At 42.5% G+C, this 14632-nt stretch overlaps 1 protein-coding gene across 4 annotated transcripts in view; it reads right to left on the bottom strand.

Annotated features, from left to right (window-relative positions):
• Positions 1-14632, bottom strand: part of MYOF (myoferlin) — a 178356-nt gene that overhangs the window by 39722 nt on the left and 124002 nt on the right. For all 4 annotated transcript variants that reach the window (XM_070363810.1, XM_070363812.1, XM_070363811.1 and 1 more), the window contains 10 exons: positions 14100-14214; positions 12409-12514; positions 10867-11012; positions 8303-8476; positions 7199-7307; positions 5792-5869; positions 3166-3347; positions 2914-3072; positions 2690-2788; positions 1588-1749 (listed from right to left, as the gene is read on the bottom strand). In XM_070363810.1, coding sequence (XP_070219911.1) covers positions 1588-1749; positions 2690-2788; positions 2914-3072; positions 3166-3347; positions 5792-5869; positions 7199-7307; positions 8303-8476; positions 10867-11012; positions 12409-12514; positions 14100-14214 — 1330 coding nt within the window. The remainder of the gene's footprint in view (positions 1-1587; positions 1750-2689; positions 2789-2913; positions 3073-3165; positions 3348-5791; positions 5870-7198; positions 7308-8302; positions 8477-10866; positions 11013-12408; positions 12515-14099; positions 14215-14632) is intronic.

Here is a 14632-nt window from a genome sequence, read left to right as displayed (position 1 = left end):
GCTCTGCTCTGTTAACAGGGTGTGAAGTCAGCACTTTGTTAGAATTAGTTAAAATCTAGAAATGATTGAGATAAAACTGAACCTTCACAGGAAGTAACTGTAGCTTGGGAGTCTTTCAGCCCTGGAAGTTCAATGCCAAAATAGGACGCTCTTTTCTCATTGTCTCCTGGTTCCTCTATGTACAATCTGGTGACCTTGGTGACACTGTCTGATTGAGGAATCATGGGCTGGTCTCAGGTCTGCCTGGTGTGTGGTTCAGATTATTTCCATCTCTGTCCTTGCACAGGAATAGAAGTTGGGGTCAACTGAGAGGCTTTCCTCACTTCTGCTGACCAAGGCTAGATCCCAGACTAGAGCTTGGGAGTCAGGGGAGGGAGCTGGCGAGAAGACAAGGATGGGCAGAGTGGCCCCGGGATCACTCTGGGATTCTGGCTTGGAGCCTCCAGGGGGTGCTCACTGGTAGCACCCCAAGGGGAAAGCATGGGCTTTGAAGCTGGAGGGACCTTAAGTCTGAACTCTGGCCACCCACTTGCTAGCGGTGTCTGTTTGTGTAAATCACTTAACCTTTCAGTTTTCTCCAAAGCACACTTGAGAGGGATGAAAATGCCTGCCCTGCAAGCTTGAAGACCGATGCAGGGAGTGTGAACGCAGCCAGCACTGGGCTCTATGTAGCTGCTGCTGTAGTCTTGACAGAGTCTCTGAGCACAGCAGGCCGCACCTGGCACTGGTTATGGAACTTGCAGAGGGCGTTTTTCCCTCCAAGCCTTGGTTTCCTTATCCGTAAGAGGAGGAGTTAAGCCACATGACCCTAGAGTTCAAGAGCCGTGTGTTGGAGGCCCCAAGGTCAGAAAAATGACTGGGGTGGGAAAAGGAATGGGAAGGTTCTGGAACTTCCACCCCATCAAAACTGAGGAAATGCCTTTGTATCTGTTTTTATAGTAGAGTATTAAAAGAAAGGTTTTTCCATTTTAAAAAGTTAAGGATTTAACTGCTTTAAAGATAGAAAAATGGAGTAGCCTCTTCTTGCTCCAGAGTATTATGGGGTCTGCAGTCGAGGACTGTGAACCAGATCTAAGGCTGCCAAACTTCTAATAACCAGAGGGGAACATCTATGGAGCAAAAGTGGGCACCATCCCTAGGGGCGCCTGGAGGCGGGGCAAGCGCCATCACCTCATTACTCTGCAGCTCCCTCTGCAGCTCCCTTTCCCAGCCAGCCAGTCACTATGGGGGATTCTGGTTCACACACCTACAGGGGCATGCCTGGGGGTTAATATTCTGTTCCTGGAGGACTAAGAGCTTGTCATAGAGAGCTGACTAGATGGAAGTTTTCTGGAGAAATACCTTAGGATTGCTCATAGATACTTGTGCGTCACTGGGGCTCTTTGAAGCTTTAAGGAACTATCGCTACAGTGTGAGAAGATAAGGGAGGATAGCCACTGACAAGCAGACTAAGGCAGGGTTTTTCTATTTGTTGTCGGACTTTAGAACTATATTAATATATAATGTATGGATTTGTATATATTCATTTTTCAAGTACAAGTCAGCAATTCAATACACATGGACTAATATGGAGTCTTGATACAGTACCACTCTCATGAAGAGAACAGAACTTGGGAAGTTGGGTGTCTTCTTCAGGTTTTTGATCACCACTGACTCGACCCTTTCCCCTCCACACTCCACAATGAGACTGGGGGAGGTGACAGAAGCCATCTGGTAATTCTTCATATTTCTTAAGCCCCAAGCTAGAATCTAAGAGAACAATATAAAGAGAAGGGAAGAAAACCCAGCATATTAAAAATATTCAAAAGGAAACACTCTTTCTTAATAACTGGTAAATTCTTTAAGATGGACTTGTAACCGATTTGCCTCAAATCTCTGAGAATGTTATCCTAGAAAGCCTGGAGGTCAGACAGAGAAAGTGTCTTTGCCCATTTTCTTCCCTTATCTGAGCGGATAAACAGCAGAGCAGATAAGAGCGCAGGGATCAAATCCTGGCTGCACCACAGCTCTAACTCTGGCAAGTTAGTAACCCCTCTGGCTCAGCTACAAAAGGAGCTGAGAGTATTCCCCATCATAGGGTTATTCTGGGGATCAAGTGTAAAACTCTTAACACAGAGTCTGACCTGCAGGCATTTATTCAAAAATAAGAGCTGTAGTTTAAAGTCATCTGTCTCAGTCTTATTAGCAAGACAGCCCGAGGATGGAAACCTCCAAGTAACAGCTTGTTGACTGGACAAACAGGGAGCCCTCACTAGTAGGCAGGATGCCGTCCATCAAGTTCCCTCCACCTGTATCTGCTCAGACTGCCGGACACGTCACCATTTCCCATTCTTCCCACCCCTCCCCTCCACCTCCCCCCTCAGGTCCCCTTTTCTCAGCACACACAGACATGCTGCTCTGAGTCCATCTCCTCTCTCCCAGTTCTCCAGTTGACCCGGGAAACTTAGAAATCCACTGGCTCCCAGTAAATGGGAATTCTAAATTCCCTCAGCAATATTGGGATTGACTTGTTTTTATTGCTTTGATGAGTATTCTGTTTTCCATGAATATTTCTGTTTTGTGGACAAATTCTAAAGGAAGTTGGAGATAGCAAGAAAAGACACAGCAAGGTTCCATGTCTATACAAAAGATTCCAGTTGGGTGGCCACATCCATTTGATCTGACCAATGAAACAGGGCAAGCAGCATACCTCAATAGCAGTGAGCTGAACCACAGGCCTGATGCCCTGGGGGACCATGTACAGATTTGGTGCCCTTTGCGAGGGAAGAATGGGAAGGTTGGAGCCATCCTGTGAAACAAACACGGCAAAGTCAATGCCTCCCTTTGGTTCAAGTAAACAGTGCCTGGAGTTGTTAACAAGTGTTTTAATTGGCTACTCTGAAAAAAATGTATGAGTGAGAACTCAGTAAGTACCTTGTGCCTCAGAATCAACTCTGCAGTTACAAGGACATCCCCACAGGTTTTGTCTCCATTCATCACTGGGTACCAGAGAAGTTTGGGAGTGATGTCCATTTCTGAGTCTAGTTTCACCAGAGGAGAGCACATGCTTCGTCCTAAAAATTCATCTTTGCCCTAGAGAAACAAGCAATCCTGAAATTCTCTGACAAACAACCTTATAGAGCTCCATCATTCCCTAAATCATCTTAGAAATGCTAAATTACCTACCACTTGGTCATTGTCAAAAAGCTCGATGATAACCTTGGGTGGGTTCTGTAGGATGGTTTGGGGTTCCCCATAAATTTCAATTTCATCGAATATAATCGTTTGGTCCCATGTCGGGTTCAGAGTTGAGTGGATGATCTCGGTGGTTTTACTTCGATGAAGGAAGGAGACATGAGCATATGGATCTGAAACAGAAAAAGAGAGTAACAGTGGGCCATGGCTGAGGTCTGAAGCCATAAAACTCCTGGAAGAAAACACAGGGGTAGGCTCCTTGACATTGACTTGGCCTGGTTTTTTAATCTGACACAACAAAAGCAACAGAAGCAAAAATAAACAAATGGAACTACCTCAAACTAAAAAGGTTTCAGTGCAGCAAGGTGAATCACCAACAAAATGAAAGGCAAACTATAAATGAATGAAGAAAAAATATCCATCTATATAGGTAGATACACACATACAATACCATATAATTCAGCCTTAAAAAAGAAGGAAATTTTGCCATTTGTGACACCATGCATGAACCTGGAGGGCTTAAGTGAAATAAGCCAGACACAGAAAGACAAATACTACAGGGTATCATTTATATGTGAAACAAACAAAAAAATCTTAACTCAGAGAAACAGAGGAAAATGGTGGTCCCTGCGGTGGCTGAGGGCAGGGGAAATGATGTGAATTAAAGAGTATAAACTTCACCTGCAAGATGAATAAGGTCTGAGGATCCAGTGGATAACATGATGACTACAGTTAATACTTTTCGTATAACTGAAATCTGCTAAGAAAGTACAACTTAAGTGTTTGCACCAACTCACAAAATGTAAATTTGAGAGACGATGAATATGTTCACTCAATTGTGGGAATCTTTTCACAAGGTGTACATATGTCAAATCATCATGTTGTTCACTTTAAACTTTGTCAACTATGCCTCAGTACTGCTGAAAACAGCTAAGAAAAAAAAAGTAACCCACTTCTCTATGCTTAATAATTTCACTAAAGCTTTTTACAACTGCTTGGGAGCTGACCTCTGTGAGAAATACCCTGCTGTCTAACTTGAAGCTTTTGCACAAGCTGACAGGATGCCTGGCTTTTAGCATTGCAGCATCTCATGAATGGGATTCCTTGCTTTTACCCTGATGGTATATCTTCTGTATCAAACTGCAAGGCATGTGCTTTAGTCAAGAAATTAACTTTGACTTGCAATGATTGGGTGCCCCCTGGTGGTGAATATTCAAAAATGTCTTCAAAAACCATTCTGGAGCGGTATTAGAGATAACCTTAAATCTGCCTTAATTTGTCAGAGAAGGAAACCATTCACAAATGTTGGTTAATATTAGTGCTCGGAACACACCTCACAACTGATGTGAGCATGCCAGAGTGTCAGGCAACTGGTCCTAGAGCTGATTCCATAAGGGACGCTCTGCTGGCCTGCAGGTCCTAAAGTGGAATGCTCCTCCTATAGCTCAGGGAAATTAAAAGATGCTTGCTCCTTGGAAGAAAAGCTATGAAAAACCTAGACAGAGTATTAAAAAGCAGAGACATCCCTTTGCCTACAAAAGTCCCTATAGTCAAAACTATGGTTTTTCAAGTAGTCATGTACAGATATCAGAGTTGGACCATAAAAGAAGGCTGAGCACTAAAGAATTGATGCTTTCTAATTGTGGTGCTGGAGAAGACTCTTAAGAGTCCCTTGGACAGCAAGGAAATCAAAGCAGCCAATCCTAAAGGAAATTAACCCTGAATATTCATTGGAAGGACTGATGTTGAAGGTGAAGCCATCTGATGTGAAGAGCCGACTCACGGGAAAAGACCCTGATGCTGGGAAAAATTGAGGACAGGAGGAGAAGGGGGGACACAGGATGAGATGGTTGGGTGGCATCATCAACATAATGCACGTGAGTTTGAGCAAACTCCAGCATATAGTGAAGGAGAGGGAAGCCGGGTGTGCTGCTGTCCATGAGGTCACAAAATGTGGGACAGGACTGAGCAACTCAACAACAACAACACTAGCCCAGGGAGACCAGGAACTGGTTACACCAGCAACAGCACACAAATTCCCAAGCAGCAGGCGCCCAGAACCTTCCTCTGAGAACCAGTACAAAGGCAGCAAAATTAGGGTGTCAGTGTGAGGGGTGATGAAGTCTCATGGTTTGTTGGTGCTGGAAATTTGAGGAGCAGGCAGCAGAGGAGGTCAAGATGGACTCCAAAGTAGGGAAATGGGTGAACTGGTGGTAATCATTTTGTCAACTTAGAGAGTTACAAAAAATATTTATATTTCCATAAATGTGCTGACTTGCCAATCAACCCAAGAGTTCTGGGGTAAAAAGAGTATAAGTATAAACAAGAGAGCAGAAACTACTTTCCTTCTTGGTGATTTTCATCACTTAATCCCTTAATGATTATTAGTATTAAAAGACCACATATCTTCTTCGTCACTCAGCAACTGTGCTCGACAGACTCAGCCATTGTCTAATGACTGAGCCCTTGACTTCATGCATATCAAACTACTTACTCTCAATAAGGAAAAGCTTTCTGTTGTTGTGCAAAATAACTCAAAGCATCCACTTGAGGAAAAGTAGAATCAAGCTAGCCTGCTGTGTAATAACATGTGAGACGGAGTTTTTTCTTCTTTTACCTGAAAAGCTATCCTTGTCTAGAGCCATGAGGTTTCTGGCTTGATAGATGTAGCAGCGCAGGTGGTAAACGTAGACTCCTAAAAAGAACAAACAGGATGCAGGTTACTTGCAAGAAACGGAACACCGTAAACTCCTATTTTTCTATTGGACATAACGTATGTTTCAGATAAATGGGTTACCCAAATCCATTTCCCCACAATTTATATTGTATATACAGAAGGTATACAACAGTGACGATGTGTCTTCCAAGTATTTCCTGCAAAATGAAGCATTGTAAAAATGCCACAGGAAGTTCATTGCAAGTGTATCAGTCAGGAGAGCATACTCCTGGTATAAACTTCCTGGATTTAGGGTACTGCTTGTCATTGCCGACCTTTAAAATGACACCGGGTCTCTAGGAGTTACTGAAATAGGGCTTTCTATACCATTTCAGCACCAGATCTAAGAAACAGTTATCTGTTAAGTTTTTCTTTGGTATTTCAAAGACTTTATATTTCTCATTATTATTTTAATACATAAACGACCCTCCCCACCACACTGCTACCCCATCCTGCCCCTGCAAACACACATAATTTGAGAAGCGGTAGAGTACTGTGATTCACTACACAAATTCTGGGCTTCTCTGGTGGCTCAGACAGTAAAGAATCTGCTTGCAATACAGGAGACCCAGGTTCAATCCGTGAGTCGGAAAGATTCCCTGGAGAAGGAAAGGGCTACCCACTCCAGTATTCTTGCCTGGAGAATTCCATGGACAGAGGAACCTGGGCGGCTACAGTCCATGGGATTCCAAAGCGTCAGACCAAACTGAGCGACTAACACTTTCAGAGTATTGTGATTCACTATGCAAATGCTAGGAACCAGGATACTTCAGTTCAAATTTTATCTCTAGTGCCTACAAGCTACAAAATCTTGGTCAAATAATTTAATCTTTCTGTACTTGATTTCTTCCTGTGAAATTGGGAACGATAATGGTACCTCCCTTCTAGGGTTGTTATAAAAATTAAATGAGATAATATATGCACAGTACCTGGCACATACTAAGACTAATGTAAGTATTTGCTATTATTATTATAGAGTAGGTCTGCTTCATTCCAAAATTCCTGAAGGGTATCACTAAAACCAACCTTAACTTTCTGAACTTTTTCAGTAATTAAAATAATCTTTGGAGGGCTCTTGATAGAATGAGTAAATATCAGACAGGTTATGTTAAGATTAAATATCTGACCATACTCTACCCCAAATATAGTTATTAAAACTGCATTTTAAAAAGTCACATTCATGATATGATGAAAATGCAAGTCACATTTACATAAAAGGATTTTTTAAAAATCACATTTGGTGAGTCATAGTTATCTTGAGATAAAAGTCACAGAAGTGAAATTCACAAATACACGTTTAAAACTCACTGTCAAAATTACAGGAAACAATGGGAGTGTTTGCTCCAAATACAGTGGTGGCGCTGTGCTTCTGCTTTTCTGTGCTCTTTTCCTCTCCATCGTCGGTAGTGTCTGCGCCCTAAAATAAGAGGCAGGAAAACCAATCAGTAATGCCTAAAAATGAAGAGGTAAGAATTAGAAACAAATGGAATGGTCAGTTTTAAGAGCTTTTCTTAATTCAATCATTCCATTTTTAAAAATGAATGACGCTCAGCATAGTGACAGAGTGGGAAGCTAGAGCCAGCCTTTCTATCTCAAGTCTAGGCTTACCAAACCCCTACCCCTTGAGGGTGGAGGGGTGGGGGAAAGAAAAGTGAAAGTCACTCAGTCTGATTCTTTACGACCCCATGGACTGTACAGTCCATGGACTTTTCCAGGCCAGAATACTGGAGGGATCGAACCCAGGTCTCCCACATTACAGGTGGATTCTTTATCATCTGAGCCACCAGGGAAGCTCTGGGAGGTGGGGGGAGGAAAGCATAAAGGATACACAAGAGTATTAGGAGGAAGGGAGGAAGAACAGAGAAAGGTTAGTGTGTAGAAATATAAAAATAGGTTGTGTCCAAACACAAATTTCCAAAAATGGTCCCTGACCACCTCACTGATTTAAATCAACCACCACCATTTTCTTAATTCATTCCTTCTGCCATTCTGCTTTTTTCCTCCCTGCCTTTCTATTGTGCTTGCATGTGAATCGTTCTCTGACTTTGCGAGCCAATCTTCTGTTTTCCTTCCCCTCACACCTGTATATTTAACTTTCTTGGCTTGCTGAACAGTTGTAGTTTCCAGAGTATGATCCAAAGAATCTAAGCTTGGAATGTTAACAGATGTCACCCACAGCAAAGGCTTTTGAACACTTGAAGAAACAGTTAGGTGAGCCAATATTCAACGGGCTTCTTAGAACCTTCCACGTGTCAATGGTCTATTTATCCCACATCGCTGAACACCTACGACGTGTGGCTTTCTACCAAATTAGGTGCAATCTTTCAGTAGTGGGGTCGGTGGCCTTATGTCCAACACGCATGTGTCTTCCCTCTGTGAATATAATTTGAATTTCGGCTATTTATTACTTACAAGGGCCCCTTCAAGTTTAAAGATGGCAGCTGCACCATGTGTTTCTGAAGGAGCCATTTTTCTCCTCCAGCGTCTGCGGCGAAACGTATCTGAACTACGCTGTTTCCAGTGAAATTTCCAGCCAATTAGAGAAGCGTATTCCCAGCCGTCCCGGTCTTCAAATTCTGCCATGGCCTAAAACAGAGGTAAAACATTTAACGATAATCATCACCATAACAATGTTCCTTATATTGATAAAGCAGTTTACCTGATCAATCAACAAATACGTACCAAAAGTCTACTCTGGGCCAAAGCACCGTGCTAGAAGCCAGGGTACAACAGAGAACAAAATAGACAGTCTCAGGACTTCCCTGGTGGTCCAGTGGTTAAGAACCTGCCTTGAAATGCAGAGGATGTGGGTTCAATCCCTGGTTGGGGAACTAGGATCCCACATGCCACAGAGCAACTGAGCCTGTGTACCCTTGTGTGCCACAACAAAAGATCCTGCATGACTCAACTAAGAATCGACACAGCCAGATAAATAAATAAAATACTAAAAAAATAACAGACAGGTTCTCTGCCCTTGCAGAGGTGATGGACTCTGGGGATGCAGAGAGAACAGCAGCAACTGAAGTGAAATGAGATTTTGCCAAGGTGATGGCTATACCATCAGGAGGAGCCCCTTATTTAGAGTTGGTAGCAGGGATGGGTTGGGGCATGAGGTCAGGGGTAAACCAAATGGATTCTTTTGCAAATTGCTTTCTATTTTCTCACTTCACTAGCTCATAAGCACACTGCTATTGTGATATAGTTTGGAAAACATTATTATCTCCACTTTACATATGGAGGGAAGAAATGATGCCACCCTCCCCAGGGCTTAAGTGTTTAAGATAAAAACTTCTATAGCTAATAAGTAAATCAGGGTATACTACTTCTAGAATAACTACTATAATGACTAAGGTAGCTTTTATCGTAAAATCTATTTCTATTTAATTATCTCAGTTTTCAATGTTTTCTTCAATTCGTTCAGCAAATACAAGTGCCTACCATGCAGCACTGGGTTAAGAGCTGAGGAAGCAGTGAAGAAAGAGACAGGGTCCTTGCCCTCCTGTAGCTGACATTTCAGTGGCAGAAACTTTACATAAATATCTTAAAAGTATGACTAGATTTAGTAGATGTAAAATAATACTGAATAATATTTATGATTTCAGAAATAAGAGCTTCACGTAGGTTATTAATGTAGGGGCTATTTTTTTCAACTTTGAATAAACAGAAAATCCAGGTCAAGGAAGATCTTGTAATTAACCCTCTAGCAGTCACTAGTGGCATCGAAATATTTCATGAAGCCAGGAGTGAGGCAGGTTGGGGAGTGTGATCAAAGTCTCTCGACAATACTCTTTGTAGAACTGGGCCACGCTTCCGGCCTTCTGACGTGTCGCTCAGTGACCTTTCCACCTCTCCTTGGCACTCTCATGTGGAAGAACGGAGTCAAAGTGCCTCTAGAAACTTCTCACCCCATCAGGATAGGGCTGATTGCAAAACAAATATTCATTCATCAGCTCATTCATTCTACTCCATTATTAATTAGGAACAAGGTCCTAAGCTAGCAGAAAAGATATGATAAGAGGATGAGAATGGTTCCATCTTTGGAAGCATAGAAGAACTGAGAAGCTCACTGGCTAATTAAAAATCACTTCATCACATCTACTGTAAGCTGGGCAGTTTGTGGAATAGAAAGAATTCCTATTTAGAATGAGCTTAGCCTGAGTTCACTCTATCACTTACTAGACATATGGTGGTGGTTTAGTTGCTAAGTTGTGTCTGACTCCTGTGAACCCATGGACTATAGACTGCCAGGCTCCTTTGTCCATGGGATTTCCCAGGCAAGAATACTGGAGTGGGTTGTCATTTCCTTCTCCACAGGATCTTTCCTGACCTAGGAATCGAACCCGGGTCTCCTGCATTGCAGGCAGATTCTTTACCAACTGAGCTACGTGGGTAGCCTGAAGCAAATCCATTTAACCTCTGTGAGGACTGTCTGTACAATGAGAATGAAACGCAGATTTTGTGGGTTGGAGATGACATATATTCAGTACTTACCATCATAGAAGGAACACAAAACATACCATTTACTATTGTTATTAGGATTACTGTTCCACTCAATTTATTATTATTCCATTTAAGCTTATAATACTCTAAGTAGATGCATGATATTATACCCATTTTGCAGATGAGAAAGGAGACGAAGCCCAGATTTGAATCCTTAGATGTCTTGTTCAAAGTCTTGAGCTACTTCCACTACTACAATGTGCTACCAAAATAATTTCTGCTTCTATCAGTGCCTCTTGAGTGGTTCTCATTATTTAGCCTGCTTCAGAATCACCTGGAAGACTTAGTTGTTGAAACATAGAATGCTGGGCTTACCCCCAGAGTTCCTCATTCAGTAGGTCAGAGGTCGGGGCACACTTTTAGAACCCTTGAGCAGGGTCTCAGGTAAATGGTTTCTGTAGAAACAGCTGGATTAACTGTGATTCTCAGTGATCTAGAAGAAAGAGCCACCTGCTCCCTCCCACTGCTCCTCTTACCCTTGCGGTACTCGAAGTGGATTGTGTTAAATCTTTCTTGCGTTTTCGGACCAGCCTTCGGCGTCTATGAGTATGATACATTTTTTCTGCTGCAACCCAGGATTTGGGCTTATTATCAGGAGGAATGGTAATTCCATATTCCCAGCCTGGAATAGAGTTGGTGAATGGTTATCCAAAAGAGATGCACTTGCCAGATTGCCAAATAAAGTTCAGCAATAAAGTTAAATAAAGTTCCAGGAAATACTCAGTCACTCTCTGCCGCCTCCCAACATTCTCCACTGTCCTGACTGAATGCCATTGCTGCTTTCACTCTTGTGCAATCAGCCAAACAGAATAAAGCCCTGTTCCCCTGGATTCTTCCTCAAGAAGCTTCCTTTGTGGCCATGGGGTTCACCTCCATGTTTATACTTTCCAACATTCATGGAAATTGAATATATGTAAGAATAAAGTGGGGCTTCCCAGGTGGCTCAGTAGTAAAGAACCCACCTGCCAATGCAAAGAGACAGAGGAGACGCAGGTTCGACCCCTGGGTTGGGAAGATCCCTGGAGGAGGGCATGGCAACCCACTCCAGTATTCTTGCCTGGAGACTCCCAAGTCTGTCCCAAGGACAGAGGAGCCTGGTGGGCTATAGTCCATGGGGTTGGCAAAGAGTCAGACACGACTGAGCATGCCCTCACACAAGAATAAAGCCAACTATGAGAGGCATTTGGGAGCAGTGATAGAGGGCATGGCCTGCGTAGTAACAGACTGGGTTCAAATCCCAGCATCTCCTCATGTGGACTGTTTACTTAAAAAGTTTCTTGCAAGTTGGTAAATCTGCTGGGGACCAAATGTCCCCAGCATAAAGGTAAAATATACCTTTTTCAAAAGAATTAATCAAAATAATGCAAGCAAAGCACGAGGACCATGATCAGCACACAGTTTGCACTCTAACAATGTTAACTAGTATTAGAAGGGCTGGTGTGTGCATCCAGATCAAGAAACTTATAATCTATTTGAAATCTTCCTTATTAATGGTAGTTCTTTCTGCATACTAGTTCTTCAGAAGAAATTTAAAAATCAAAGTTTCTATTTGGACAATTCTAAATGTTTTAGTTCCATTTAATGTTAGATTTCTAGCCATAGGAAAGGATAAGCATCATTACCAGAAGCTATGTCAATAATCTGCCTTACTGCTGAATAGGATGACTTTTAAGGCATTCTGCAGTTCTCCTTTCCGAGGTAGGGGGCTCCTGAGTTAGTGTGATGTTCCCAGGGAGGGTATGGCATGGTTAGAACAGAGAAACTCGAAACTCCAATCCCCTCCCAAATTCTCACTGGATCCCTGGCATCTTGAAGTCCAGCTACCCGCGAGCCTGTCACCTTGTATCTTGAGAGCCTACCACCCTGCCCTTGTCCAAGCACCTGCTTGTCTTCCAAACACCTGACCCGCCTCCTGTCTTAGACCAGAAGACGGGAAACTCTTCCCTCCAAAGGAAACTTGACTTTAACCAAGGCATTGCTGGAGAGCCCCTGGTCAGGTAATAGGTCTGAAACGTTACCTCTCTCATCCACTGCACGATTAATGTCATAGACCCATGCATCATCCTCCCATTCCCAGCCTGGAGGGCAAGTGAGCTCGCTTGGTGATGCTGCTTTATCGCCGTTCTTTACAAAAAACAAACAAACAAAAACAACAAAGAGAAAGAAGCCACAGTGTTAAATAAGAGGCAAATGTGAGATAGGATTCCTCACACTTAACTATAGATTCACATACTAATTTGATACCTTCATAGGCAATCTTTTCAGAAAAATTCCTAATCTGTACACAATTGCCAAACAGTAACTCGTTGTTAAAAGAATACTTTCTGTTTCTACTATTAAGGGATATGTTATGCTAAACCACGGGAAACTGTTTTTTGTAAGTTAAAAATGGTCAAAGATCAGCAATTTCATATGGTTCAACTTAGTATTATGAAATGATGCAACTCTTACGAGGGGTTATATTGCAGAGAACCCATCAGAGATGGACAGAGCATGAAAAATAGGTGTTTTCAAAGAGGCGGTAATGCTACAGGAAGCTGTAGATGCGAATCATGTAAGACTGAGCAAAGTTTATGTGAAAATATTGACAAGTTCTGTATTAAAACTGATAGAAGTATGAAAAAGAAGTGCATAGTAAAAGAAATAAAGGAGATAAACAGAAAAATAGTTTCACTTTAAGAGTGTGAATATTGATCAACAGGAGACCATCTGTTCATGTACTGACACAGATGTGGGATGGTGTGTGTCTACAAAAAAAAGTCCTCTCTTCTGTTGCTGGAAATATAAATTTGTACAGCCTCTTTGAAAGTGATTTGCCAATATTTGTCAAAATTTTATATGCACTGAAACCTTGACCAAGCTAGGGACCTCTCCTACAGGCAAACTTTCCTAAGTGAATAAGAATGTATGTAGAAGGATGTTCATTGTCACATTACTTATAAAAAACAAAGACTGTAAAAAAAAAACACAAAACAACCTAAATGTCAAAAAGAGGATCAGTTAAATTATAGAGGGGTGCATATAATCAAACACTCTGCAGAAATGTTTTAAAAAACTCAAGATGAAAAAAAAAAAAACTCAAGATGTCCAAGACACATTATAATGAAAATACAAGTGAAAAATACAAGTTGTGGAACTGTGCCTTTGACACCATTCTATTCAGGGGGGTAAAAAAAGAAGTTATTGTATAGGAACAGAAAACTGCTATCTTTGGTTCAATGGTTATCTCAAAGTGGGGGGTATGGATCAAGGAAAATAATTACTTTTCATTTCCTTTTATGCTGTTTGACTATTCCAAAGACACGAGAATTCAATTTATGATTTTAAAAGCTAGTTACATAATACAGTAAAAAAAAAAAAAAAAACCCTGCACAACCCAGACTTTGAAAGTGACAGTCGCTCAGTCATCAACTCTTTGGACGCCACTGACTCCATGGAATTTTCCAGGCCAGAAGGCTGGAGTGGGTAGACTTTCCCTTCTCCAGGGGATCTTCCCAAACCAGGGATCGAACCCAGGTCTCCGTGTCCCAGTACCTAGTTAAAATAGGCTCCATGTATTCTCTATAGGAAATAGTTATGGATGTGCTCTGGAGGCTTAAGTTATAAAGGAAAGACTGTTCAGAACGTGAAATGGGGCAGAAGAGCCGGGGAGCCCCGCCTTGTGCTTGGTGACGGTTTCTCGGAGCTGACACAGGAGAGGCGCTCTCACCGCATCCGTGTAGGTGTCCTCCGCCGGCTTCCACTCGCCCCCGGGGTAGCGACTCTCGTTCTGGTACACTTCATCTGTGAACTCTGTGTGACCCGCATCCGCCTCGGTCAGCAAGCTGTGTGGGAAGAGGCTCGTGTTACCAAAGGAGAAACCTTTACCAAAGGTGGTCGCTGACCACCCCGGCTATCTCCAATGGCCGGAAAACATCTACACCCCTGGGGTGGCCCCCTGTTCCTTCCTTGCCCTTACTCTATTGGGTTCCCCACTCCAAACTCCTTTTAGTACTAATAGCTTTTGACATTCCTTTGAAGAAGGGCGGCTGGAACAAGGAGACCTAAATTACAGAGAACGTCTCAAATTAGCAGCGTTGCTTCTGCTCAGTAATTAGGGTGGGACTGGGAAAACTGCCATTGTGGGCAGCTCCTTCTAGGGACCTGGCTTCTGTTTCTGGGTCAGGTCAGGGCCCTTCAGCTTTTTCTCAGCCTGACTCTTGGCTAACAGTTCAAAAGAACAGAGAGTCATCTTCCCTCTTT

The sequence above is a fragment of the Bos mutus genome, chromosome 26, assembly GCF_027580195.1.
Source record: "Bos mutus isolate GX-2022 chromosome 26, NWIPB_WYAK_1.1, whole genome shotgun sequence".
NCBI classification, from domain to species: domain Eukaryota; kingdom Metazoa; phylum Chordata; class Mammalia; order Artiodactyla; family Bovidae; genus Bos; species Bos mutus.
This window is presented reverse-complemented; position numbering and strand designations above follow the sequence as displayed.